The 12,844-nt window shown below is 29.5% G+C and overlaps 1 protein-coding gene across 1 annotated transcript; it reads right to left on the bottom strand.

The window, feature by feature from the left end:
- Nucleotides 1–2,661: 2,661 nt before the first annotated feature.
- On the bottom strand, nt 2,662–11,443 carry LOC145829729 (mitochondrial disaggregase-like). The gene is made up of 3 exons (XM_082937597.1): nt 11,280–11,443; nt 9,047–9,315; nt 2,662–4,579 (listed from the first exon to the last, which is right to left on the bottom strand). The coding sequence occupies exons 1-3, from the start codon at nt 11,400–11,402 to the stop codon at nt 3,040–3,042; spliced, it is 1,932 nt and encodes a 643-aa protein (XP_082793723.1). The 5' UTR covers nt 11,403–11,443; the 3' UTR covers nt 2,662–3,039.
- Between the last annotated feature and the right edge of the window lie 1,401 nt (nt 11,444–12,844).

The following is a 12,844-nucleotide window of genomic DNA, read 5'->3' as shown; positions in this document are numbered from 1 at the left end:
ACAATTCTGATCGTTTACATATTACAGTTATAAAAATTTCTGAATTACTCATTTAAAGTTGAAATCGTATTTAAGGTACATTTCGTTATAATTTAAGAAGCATTTTTCTATTTGTTTGCTCATAGGCTAAACCAAGAAAAGAAAAACTTATATATCATGTTTTAATGTTAAAATTATTTTAATGGTTACAGTTTTTTTTGATAACCTCTTATATGTATTCTTTTATAAATTGCATAAATTTGTTTGCTGTATTTTAGTAGTATAGAAAAAGTTAAGAAAAAATAAATTAAAAGCAAGATGTTGAAAGAAGTTTTAGAGAGCGGCAGGATAATTTTATTAAAAGGTACTCTGAAGAATGATTTTTTTATCTTATTACACACTAAATTAAGACATTAAAAACTTTTTATTTTAAATTGTTCAAAAGCTTCGAAAAAAATTATAAACAGTTAGTTATTTAATTAAAATTTTGAAAATAATTATAATTTAAAACAATTTTCGGTTTTTCTGGTGTGTTTATAACTTTTTATATCATAAGAAATAATTAATTTCTACCCCTCTTAATAAGTTAAGGGAAGTTGTTCTTAATTTTTTTTTTTAAATTAATAAAAGCTCTATACATTTTAATTTTTTCTGAAATTGTTTTACTTGAAATAAAAATGTGTTAGTCAGTAAAAAAGTTTGTATAATTTTACTGCAATCATTAATTAATTCTAGTTACACAATGTTCTAATTACCTTAGGGAATACTTTTTCTTCATTTTCAATGTGTTTTTTTTAAATATTATCTCATTTACTTAGTTTTTTTATTTCATTTATAACGTCTATTTTGTATTGTATGTAAATATGTTTTTGCCTTGACATACAACCTTTTCATGAAAAAAACCTTCAAAAAAGATCCCCTACAAAGTCCTAATATTTACATTAAAAAAATCACAGTATAAAATGATAATTTTTGTACAGAATAACCTTATTTTATTTTTCCTTATTGTTATGGATATATAAAAATATATATTTAACAGAACACTAATATTAGTGCTTACCTATGTTTAATTTAATTTTTATCTATAAAGTATTGATGGTTAGTCATATTTTAATTTTATTTTAGTTCATCGCTCTGTATTTTAGTTTTACAACTTTTGTTTGTGTCTGATGAATTGCTCTGCAGGGAAACGGCGTAACGCAATAAAAGTTAAACAACAAATTAGTGTTAACTAATTTTTGATTGTTTACATTAAAAAAACTTACATGTAGCTAAAAATAACTATGAATTTTTTTTTTTACTTGGTTAGATTTTATGGTTTTTGTTTATTTCACTGATTTTCATACTCAGCTTTTCACTGCCTAGAAAATAATCATCATTAAAATATGGATGCCTATCATTTCTCTAGTATATTTAAAAACTGGATGTATAAAACATATTTAAACGACCAAGCAAAAAAAAATAGTTACACGAAGTTTAGCAAGAATAAGGCGTTTTAAATGGAGAACTTTAACTTGGTGGTCAATAAAGGAACTTAGAAGATTATTTGATAACAAATCTTGCATGTTTCTAAGTTTCTTAATATAAGTGTAAGTTTAAAAGAACTTCTAAAAAACGACAGTGTATTAACCAAAACGGTTTTTCTTTGTGTACCGCAGTCCTTGTTGCCATCACTGCTGATTGTGTTTGCAGTGACTCTTAGAAAAACTGGCAACCAACCGGAGGTTGAAGGTTGTTTTGTGTCAGCTCAATTTAAATTTCGGATAATTGAATTACCAGTTTGTACACAAAAAATGAGAAAGAGCTCGTCAGCGTGATCAAAACTAGTTGCCAGTTTTACTTTGAAAGCAAAAACAACAATGTAGAGTAAAAACTTTATTTCAATATCTGTTTTAAGCGTTAGTTTTTTATTTGGTTTTAAGAGCATTAATTTAGTTTTTTAGGCAGTTTACCTTAAATATCTATCTGTTGTCCCCAAATTTTAAAATGTTAGACTATATTTTATTTTAAAAATCAATTAATTTGTTTTATCTTTTTGACTTATATTTACCGATGTTTTCTATGAAATTAAAACATGTTAGTAAAACAAGTGTTGGTACTTCAAAATAGCTTGAAGTTCTATTAAAACGGTTCTTTATAACTATGGTTAGAGTGAGCTTCTGAAAAAAAGGTTAAATATCACTCTCATTAATTTAAATTTATAAGGTTTTCGTAATAGTTGTAAATATCAGCAATACAAGGTATTTCAACAACAACTCTATTATTACTGTTTTTTTGCATATTTTTTAACAAACTTTTTGTTTAACATAGTTTTTTTATTGATCACTAAAGTTATTTAAAATATCTGCAACCCGCAAGGATACTTTTTTTTATAAATTGCGGCCTTCGACTTATAAAAGACTGCCCACTTCTGTGTTAGATTGAAATGAGGAAAAAAAAGCTAATTATATAACTCGGTGAAAAAGTATTTTACGTTAAACAGTTTAATATTATGATTTTCTACACAATATTTTAAGAGTGACATGCTATACATTTTACCTTACATGGCTTAGCAACGATTATAAAAAAAATCATAAATAATTATTTTGCAAAAGACTGAGAACTAATTCGAATTAAACATTTCCAACTATTTTTCTTTGCACTTTATCTGTATTATTTAATAGCATTTATAAACTAAAATACTAAAATAAAATAAATTTATTGGAACTCAAAAAGAAAACAAAGTAAAACATTGCAAATAAATTCAAAACAAAATTAAAATAAACTTTAGAAACTATTCAAATAAAAACAATGAAGACAATTACAACAATGCAGCTTTTTAAATAAATTCAAAAGTTTCAAAATAACTACCAGCATATAAAGTATGTTTATCAAATATAACTGAAAATATATCTAAATTCATTGAATTAAAAGTAAAATTGAATTACTAGGTTTATTGATAATAGGAATAAGTAGCAAACGAAGTTAAATTTAATAATGTAAAATTTAAAAGTAAAATTTAGTCTCTAAAATATTCAGCCAAAAACGAGCAGTGATAAGCCATTCAAACACATTTCTCCTCTACGCTTTCTGAGTTTCCTTGCAGGGTATTCCCTTCAACTGCCACGACAGCAGCTGGTCCTCGTTTAGAAAGGACTTCTTCTGCTTCGAGTCCTGCTGCCCCGTCGTGATGTCCAGCTGCAGCTGCTGGTCCGACTCGTCCTTCTCCCCGTCCACCACCTTCACGTGCACCTGGCACCCCCTCTTCAGGAAGCCCTGCTCCTGCGCGTGCGCCAGCAGCGTGATCACCCTCCGGTCCACCTCGTACTTCAGAGACCTGCCGCCGTAGTGCACGTTGTAGCCCTTCGCCAGCAGCGACGTCACCTCCGGGTCCTGCCACGTGAAGGCGATGTTGTGCTTCTTCTTGGCGTGCACCGCCCACATCTTCAGCTCCTTCTCGACCAGCTGTAGAAGTTCCGGGTAGGAAAAGGGCAGGAAGTAGACGAACTCGTTGATGCGGCCGAGGAACTCGTCGCGGCCAAAGTGGCGCCTTAAAATGGGACGAACCACCTCTTCCTGGAAGGTCCTGGACACTTTGGTCAGCCCCTGGCTCTCGTCTTTTTCGTTGTTTTGCGAGTCCATGGAATTCAAGTTGTTGGTGGTCAGGTTCCTCAGCTTCTGCCCGTACTCGGCGATCTGGCTGGCGGCCAAGTTGGAGGTCATTATGAACACCGCGTCCTTGCAGTCTATCGTCTCGCCCTTGCCGTCGGTCAGCCTGCCCTCGTCGAACAGCTGCAACAGAACGGTCAAAACATCCGGGTGCGCCTTGTCAACTTCGTCGAACAGCACGATTGATGAAGGCTTCTCTCTCAACTTCTTGGTCAGCTGGCCGCCCTGGTCGTGGCCGACGTAGCCGGGCGGCGACCCGATCAACTTGGCCACCTCGTGCTTCTCCTGGTACTCGGACATGTCCAACCTTATGAAGGCCTTCTTGTCGCCTTTGAACAGGTAGGAGGCCAGCTGCTTGGCCAATTCAGTCTTGCCGATGCCGGACGAGCCTAAAAACAGGAACACCAGAGGGTGCGATTCGTTGAACCATCCGTTTTGCTTTCTCCTGATGGCGGCCGACACCGACAGGACGGCGCACTCCTGCCCGATGATGTTCTCCTTCAGCTGCTGCTCCAGCGGGAAGTTGGCTCTCTCCTGCGCCTCCTTTTCCTGCTTCAGCGCCACCGCCTTCTCCTTGGCCGCCTTCAGTATCTTCAGCAAGCTGGTCTGCTCCGGGTTGGCGTACGCTTCCGGGAAGTGGCCGGAGAAGTTCTTGTTCAGCGGATCCGCTCCCTTGTCCAGCAGCAGCTGCACGCACTTCTCCGATCCGTTGAGAACGGCGTAGTGCAGCGCCGTGTAGCCCCTGAAGTCCTTGCGCGGGTTGAGCATGTCGCTGAACTCGTGCTCCCTCAGTATCTGTATCTCGGTTCGGGAAAGTCCCGGGTTGGTCAGCTTCGACGCGTAGTAGTTGTCCTGCGCGTTCGGGTCCGCCCCCGCTTCCAAAAGTGATTTTATTATTTCCACGTCGCCGCGAACCGCAGCCGCCATCATCGGCGTCCATCCGAACACGTGCCTGTTTGTGATTGGATACTATTACATTGTTTAAAGTAAAATACGAACCTGTTGTATCATACTTTACAACTAACCGTTCAATGTTATAATATCTATTAAAGTATTATATACATATACAGTCTATTGTAAAAGTAGAAAATTTATAGTTAATGACAAAGGCGACGCGTGGTATTTTAATAGGGGGTGCGGAAAAATTCATCCATTAAAAAAACCTATAAAAATGTGTCTTAAGCTGTGAGCACTTCGTCTTATTAACTTCTTTGCTCGGTTTTGGTAAGCTGCGCTTGTTGCCTCGCTTGTAGCTCCACCCGCTAGCGTAGCCTGCTAACTTGATTGCTTATATACGCGCGCGCCTACTAGCTCATGCCGCTAACACTATATCTTTACCTTCTAGCTGGTATGATTTAATTTTCTCGTTGCTGCTATTTTGCCTGCTCCTGCGCGTTTGCTCGCTTACAAATTTCAACTTTATTGCTTTTTGTTGATAGTTTGTTTACATGCAGTGCATTTTGAATGTGTAGTGTTTGAAAACATTTTCAGATTGTGCAAATAATTCACTTATGTTCAGCATTAAGCTATTCAAAAAAAAAAGTATTGAAAATTTGTATATGTTTAAGATGCAGCTGACATAGATTGAGCTTGCAGCTCACAGCATTACGAAAATCTCAAATATAAAAATTTTACAAAAAATATTAGCAGGAAAATTTGCGAGGGTCAGTTATAGTTTAGCTATATTTTTTGTACAACTTCTTGACTGCATAAATTTCTAGTTTTTTAAGCTAATATAATAAATTTTATATCATTCAGTTCCTTAACTTTAAAATAGTGTTGTTTTAATTTAGTTTGGAGTGGTACAGCTGTAGCATGACTCTTGAAGCAGCGTCTTTAAAAGCTTAAACTTTAAAACTGAAACTTTTTGTACCTTTTATTATGATTTTTTGTTAGGTGGACCAACAACTCTAGCGTTCCCCCCTGTTTAATGATGTAAATCAAAAATTAAAATAACAAAACTCTAGATCAGAGTGGATTATGCCATAAAAAAATGTGTGCTTTATGGTCAATCAGTTTTATTTTGCAGTTATTAACCGCTGACTAATATTTTTAAATTAAAAACATAATAAAGAACGTTCGTCTTTAATAAGATAACCATAATTATCCAAGCAACAAATGAATAGCCCAAGAAAACGTAGTTATATCTAAGAAAACAGTGTTTTTAACATAAATAAGACGGTTTCCTTAAGAGGCGATCTGGGTGATTTTAACATCTTACTACCATATACATATTAAATTGGCAAAAAAAGGAAGCAGTGTTGATTGGAATTTTTTTTTGGAACAATGTGATCAAAATGCAAGTTTACTGAATGAATTTCATTTTATGAGGTAAAGCATAAAAACGAAAAATAGTAAAATTTGCTGCGGCAAACATTAGTAATATTAATATTATAGCAAAATTATTTTACATATTATCATAAAAGAAATACTAAATTATTTATAACTACAACAATTTACAATAAGCCTTAATTCTAAATATAATACTTTTAAAACTAATATTTCTTGACTTAAATATGTTTTTTTATTAAAAAAAAAGATATATCACCAAGTTGAAATTAAAAGTTATTTACTATTGTAATTCGTTAAGTAAAACTAAATCTAAAACTATTCAAAGTTTAAAAAAATGTTATAACAATTTATAACCAAAGTAGTTTTTAATTTATTAATTTTTTTGCTACAAAATTGCTACTAAATCTTTCTGTTCATGCCATGTATAACCAGTATTGAAAAATAGCTGTTGTATAACTTATTTACAATACTAAAAGTGTCTGCCTTTATAATGGTATCTAAAGTGTCTTGACAATATTTTAAAAATCACCAGCTTCTTAAATTCCTAAATTATTAAGATTTCAAATAGATTTCCAAACTTATAAAAATTATAGGTCCTTTAAAACAGTAAAAAAAACATATTATTTTAGTTTTTTTAAATACATCTTTCAGATTTAATTTATAGTTATCAAAATTTTCAGAGACTAAAAAATTAAATTTATATGTCTTAGAAAGAGAAAATAATTTTCAAAGACATATTTTGTATGGTATTATCTAATATGGTTAATATATTTTCTACTTCTAAGACATATAAATTTAATTTCTTTGACTCTGAAAATTTAACATATAACGATATATATATATATATATGTCATAAATTAATTAATCAACTTAATATGATTGATTATTAGAAAATACTATCATAAAGTTTTAAGAGAAACCAACTATTAAGTTTATTTAAAGCTGCTATAAATTGAAAACAAACAAATGATGAATTTGATTTAAAAGTTTTAGACAAAGCTACATCAAAAAAAAATATATATATTTCAAATAAAGTTGTCAGTAATTTTATAGTAATATGCGAGAGGTTACTTTACTAGAATTTATTTTCTCCGTTTTTTTTATTAGCACTTCAACCTCTTCATCTAATGAAGATATGGTTTCCTTCATCTGGTCTGCATTCCACTTCAGTATACACATTAACTTGTTACATAAAATACTAAACTAACTGGTTAGTTATGAAGATCTCAATTATTTACTTAAACAAAAAACACTTTGATTCTAAAATTATGCTAGATACACTTTTGTGTATATATCACAGTTTCACTATGGAAGTGTCCTTGCTACAGATCATCAATACTAAAAAGCTTACAAAATCTGCTTGTTCAATATGTTAATAGAAAATGTTTGCAGTTTTATAAAGGATATTTTACTAATTTATACCAGATGAAGGCATTGGAAATAAAATTAAAAATTTTGTAAATTTCTAGGAAAATTTTGGGATTTTTTTCTGACTTTAAAGGACTTTTAATTAATTTTTACCATTTGAAGGCTTTGGAAAACAAGGAACTTTGTAAATTTAAACTGACAAAATCTGGCTTTTTTTTTAATTTTATCAAATTTCCTGACTTTTCCTGACTTTTTTTCAAAACCCCCCATTTTTCCAGACTTTTGTCATTTTTTAAAATTTTTCCTGATTTCCTGACTTTTCCTGACCGAGTGGCAACCCTGTTTAAGGTCTTTTATAAAATTTATGGTTTTTAGTTTTGAGAACAATACTTTTGCCTATCTATAAATTAAGAAAGGTATATTTAAAATTTGATAAAATATATTGTTGTTTTATAATCATTTAAAGTACTTTATGTTTATTCAATTTATTAGTAATAATCTTTGTTATATTAAAATATATTGATGTTTTGTACTTTTTAAATACGCTTATGCCTATAAAGTATAAGCTTAAGCAACATGATATAACTCAAATTGTTAGACATCCATGTTTTTTTAAAAAACAATTTTTGATAATATTAGTATGCATTAGCCAAGTTAAATATCGATTACTTTAAAAAACTACAACTAAAATAGAAAAATGTAAATTTAACCTTTATTAAAGAATAGTGTAGTTTTATCTTTTAAGATTACAACAAAAGCTCTCAACTTATAATTAAAGAGAATAACATCACTTCAAACTTTTAAATTTTATTACCTAAGCAATGTTTCACTCATTTAAACATTTTAAATGAGATCTTCAGTTGATTAATTATATCTTAATCAAGTAGATGTAGAGTAAAACAACTATCATTAAAACATTTAATTAATAGTTAACAACTATTGTTAGACAATCTAACTAGATAACAAAAAAAATACAGTTAATATTAAAGACTTCATATAAAAGACCTCCCATAAAGCAAATATTAATAAAAACACAACAAAAAAGAATATATAGCTCATCTAATTTGATTGTATCTATTTCTACTGCCAAACTGAAAGAAAGCTTGTAATGTTGTACCATATTTTTATACTGATATTAAGTTACATTTTAATATATTTTAATAACTATTTCAATAAGTTATAGTCCATACATTTGTAGTTTAAAACTTTTGCTAATAATATGCTATATTGATACAATACATCAGTAAAAAAATTTTTAGATGTTATAAAAATACTTAGACTAAATATTTTTTGTATACATTAAGGTTGATACAAGCTCAAGTTTATCAAATTCAAATTTAGAAAATTAATTTGTTTATTTAGATATTATAAAATTTCAAAGGTAATATCAAACTGCGCGTGCATAATTTTTATGATTAAATAATAAGTTTATTTAATTTAGCATTATTAAAATTTCTTATACCAATTTGTGGTTAAAAAACAATAAAATTAATTTATTTTTCAAATTAAATTTATAATTGAAAAATCTACAAGTGCAATATTATTTTGGCATATAGCAAAAATATCGAAACTAAATCAACTACATCTCATTTAAAAACTAGAAAAATATATGTCCTGAGAATATAAAAAAAAAACATAATCTCCAGTCAGCCTGAGTTTAAAAATAAAATGTTCAGTATTCTGACTTATCTTGAGATATTCAAAAATTTAAAGTATCTTCAGTGATTGGCAACCCTGGATTAAGCTAAATAAATCACACCTGCACTTGTTCAGGAGATCGGAAGACCTTTCAGCCTGCAGATGAGCCTTGATGGTGTTGACCTGCCTCGCTTTGATCATTCTGAACAGCTTGTTGCAAGATTCGTCGCACTCAGCTCCAGAAATTCCGTACTTGTTGTTGCACTTCCTCACATCGTCTTTGCAATAGGCAAGTGGGATGGCAAACAGCGGCAGCATGTACTTGGCATATGAGTGAGATTTGTTGTTGCTGTCATTCTTGTGGTGATAATGATTAGAGGCAGTTTGAACCTGTTTGAATTAATAGAAGTTTGTTCAGCAAGTAAAATGTTTTTTATAGTTTTAAATATTCTATGACCTATAAATTTTACAACTTGAAAGTGCAAATTTATGATTCTCAACAGAGCTTTGGAAAAAAATCCTCAGTTGTAAACTTAAATTTAAGAATTACTTTTCAATTTCAAGCTTTGAAAAAGGTTAGATTTAATTTAAAGTTAAAATCATGTCATTTTTAACACAAAAAGTTACCAAAAAAACTAAAAAAAAAACTATTTATACATTGCAAAATAAAATTTTATATTAAAAACTGCAGAAACTTAAGGCAAACTAATAACTAATTAAAAAAATTATGTAAAATACAAATAAATTTAGTATTTTTACCAGAAAACAAATTTCACATTTCTAATAAAATAAAAGTGAAATTTAATTTGTTAGTAGAAGTGTTTGTTACAAAGTTACTTTAACACAAAAATAATTTCTATATAGAAAAAATTGCTATTAGTTAGAACTCTTTAAAAAGCAATATGCTTATACAAAACTTAGCCTTTATTTACTAGCTAGTTTCTTAATAGTTTAACTTAAGTTTTACAAACTTTAAAACTAAAAATATACCAGCTTTATATTTAAATAGACTTAATTTAAATGATGAGAATTTTTTTTATGCATATGATATATTTTTTGAGTCAAATAGAATTTTTTTACTGAACATTTAACTTTTAATAGCAGGGTTGCCACTTTACCTTGGAACCTGGAATTTTAACAATTATCACAGGTATTTTTCAAAATTTCTCAAAATTCAGGTTTTTTTTTGCCTAAATTGTCAAATTCCAGGTTCCAAGGTAAAGTGGCAACCCTGCTATTAAAAGTTACCACTGCAAAAAAGCAAAAAAAAAGAAAAACAACTGCTGTGTTTTTCTTAAAATTTTAAATGATTGAGCTTTTCCAAACATTTCATGTGGTGGGAACCTTGCTCATACAACAAATCAAAAACATATATTAAACTAAGCTAGCTTGAACTAAATAAAAATAAAATAAGTTGGATTACTAGATTTATTACTAAAAAAAAACTAACAATGTTTCTTATAACAAGGGCAATTAAAGGGCAAAGCCTGGACTTACACGTGCAGTGAGGTAAGCTCAAGTTAAGGGCATATGGGGATGAATTGCCTTTTTCACAATTTAGTCTTATTTTATTGAGTTTTAACTAAGCTACAAGTTGTTTTTTACAGATTTTTAAAACTCAAAATATTTTTTGATTAATAGCCGATCGAAGTTGAAGACTACAATAGGTTCCTTATAGGGGGCACAAACTAAAACAGCAAATAACTAGAAATCACTAAAATTTTATCTCCTCCTACGTTTTTTGAAATAAACACCTCAAAATTTTCGGAAATGTTCCTTGCAATATTTAGAAAATTCTATAAGAACAAAATTTAAAAAAACAATTTTTTATGACAAAAAAACAATTTTTTTTTTCAATATTTCAAATTATGTTTCAACAGAATTTTCTGAAAGTTTGAGGTAGTTATGTCAAAAAACTTATTAGTGATAGATTTTTAGTGAAATAGTCTTTATTTGCTATTTTAGTTTGCGCCTTCCATAAAGAACCTATTGTTGCTTTTGACTTTTACCTGCTATATCTCAAAAATTGTTTTGAACTTTGAAAATCTGTTAAAAGTATTTCGTAGCTTAGTTAAAACTCTATTATATAAGACCAAATTGTGAAAAAACTGATCTAATCCATGACTCTCCTATGCCCTAAATAACTATTGAAATACTTGAAGCATAAACTTAATTATTTTTGAAAACAAGAAACCAAGCTTTACACAACTATATAAAAAAAATTATCAGTTATTACTTGAACTATTCTTATCTCCTAATCACTAAGAAAAATAAATTTCTGCTTGACTACCTTTTTAGCCCACTATGCCCAAGAATTTGTCAAAATGTAATTTCTTAATAAAATAAAAAATAACCTTCATAGATCCACCATGGTTGTTAGAAAGCAATCTTGTTGAAGCAGCACTGGTTAATCTATTCAATGCAACCCTTTTTGAATAAAGAAAGTGAATTTGTTTAAAGCTTCTAACAAAAGCCATCTTTGGCCTGGTTGTAAACTTAGGTATTAATTTAGTAAACTAAACCTAAAAAAAAATCTTATGTTTTGCTCTACTAAGCTTTATAAACATTTTCAATGAAGTAATTGCATAATAACTAAGGTAAAGTTTTTAAGAAAATTAAAGCATGGATTTTAATAAAAATATAAATAAACAAACAAGTATTTTATAATACTTTTGCATTGATAGTGACTAAACTAAATGTCAAAACAAAATTAGTTGAGAGTATTTCTTTATGAGCTCACAGGGTGAAAGAAGTGAGTAGAATTATAATTCAAAACACTTAATGAACTGTTTTTTTTATTTAAACTTTTAATAATAGTGTTACTATACTAAATAACAAAATAATTATACTTGCTATAAATAATAGTATATGTAATATAAAACTGGTCTACCAAAAACTGAAGTTCACTTTTAATTATGATTTTTTGAATCTTGTTTAAGAAATTGTGAATTAATATCCTGATAATATAAAATAGGGTGGCCCCTGGTTTTTGAGAAATTTTTTCCAGGTTTTCTAAACTTTTCCCTGCTTTTGAAAGTACACGTTTTTGGATCTATTTTTAGTTTAAAAATAAGTTTGAGGTTTAAAACTTTGCTAAGTAGTATAACAACATTTAAAAGATACTGTAGAGCTATTCTAAATATATTTTGTAATAAAATAAAGTTCCAATGATGACAAAAAAAAATTATTTATATGATAGATTTTTAGTGTCAAATCAAAGTTTTACTACTTCATGTTAAAAATGTTTAAAATTCAAGGCTTTTTAGTGATTTTTGTTCAATATTCAAGATTTTCTAAAATTTCTCAAATTCTAGATTTTTCCGGAATAAGTGGCCACCCTGATAAAAATATAACATATGATGATATATAATAATAGAATATCCAGAGTTAACATGATTTACCCTGAGTCAAACTCAGATTTCAAAATATCATCAGCTATCCTGAGTGTGTGGCAACCCTGTTTAATATTTTATGAAATTATAAATACGTCTAAACCTTCAAAATGTATAGTTTGATAAAAAATATAAATCAAAACTAAATTATTTTCTGTGTAATTACTTTTCAGCTTTTCACTGTGCTTGATTTTTTTTAAATATGTTGATAATCACTGTTTTCAATCTACACTGTAGATCAGTCTACACCGGGGTGCTTATAACAGGGTTGCCACTCTTTGAGCCAAAAAATCTTCCCTGAGTGACCAAAAATTTCCCTGAGTAACCTTAAATTTCCCTGAGTTTCCCTGAGTATTTTTCAAATCTTAAAAAAAAAAATTTCTTATCTAACATAAATTATTAAAACCTCATTCTCATTTTTCTTCTTTAATAACAAAAGGAAGGTTGTATGTGTATGCTTCTGCATTAAATTTATGAAAAAAACTGTTTTCAAAAACTCAATCTTAAAAGATTTAAACCAATTAAAA

Source organism: Thalia democratica, chromosome 2, assembly GCF_965202585.1.
Source record: "Thalia democratica chromosome 2, ktThaDemo2.hap1.1, whole genome shotgun sequence".
Classification (NCBI taxonomy): domain Eukaryota; kingdom Metazoa; phylum Chordata; class Thaliacea; order Salpida; family Salpidae; genus Thalia; species Thalia democratica.
This window is presented reverse-complemented; position numbering and strand designations above follow the sequence as displayed.

Coding starts and splice junctions, on each gene's coding strand:
- LOC145829729 (XM_082937597.1), bottom strand. CDS start 11,402: ATGGCTTTTGTTAGAAGCTTTAAACAAATTCACTTTCTTTATTCAAAA. Junction 9,316..11,279: donor ACCATGGTGGATCTATGAAG/GTTATTTTTTAT, acceptor TAATTCAAACAG/GTTCAAACTGCCTCTAATCA. Junction 4,580..9,046: donor GATCTCCTGAACAAGTGCAG/GTGTGATTTATT, acceptor AATCACAAACAG/GCACGTGTTCGGATGGACGC.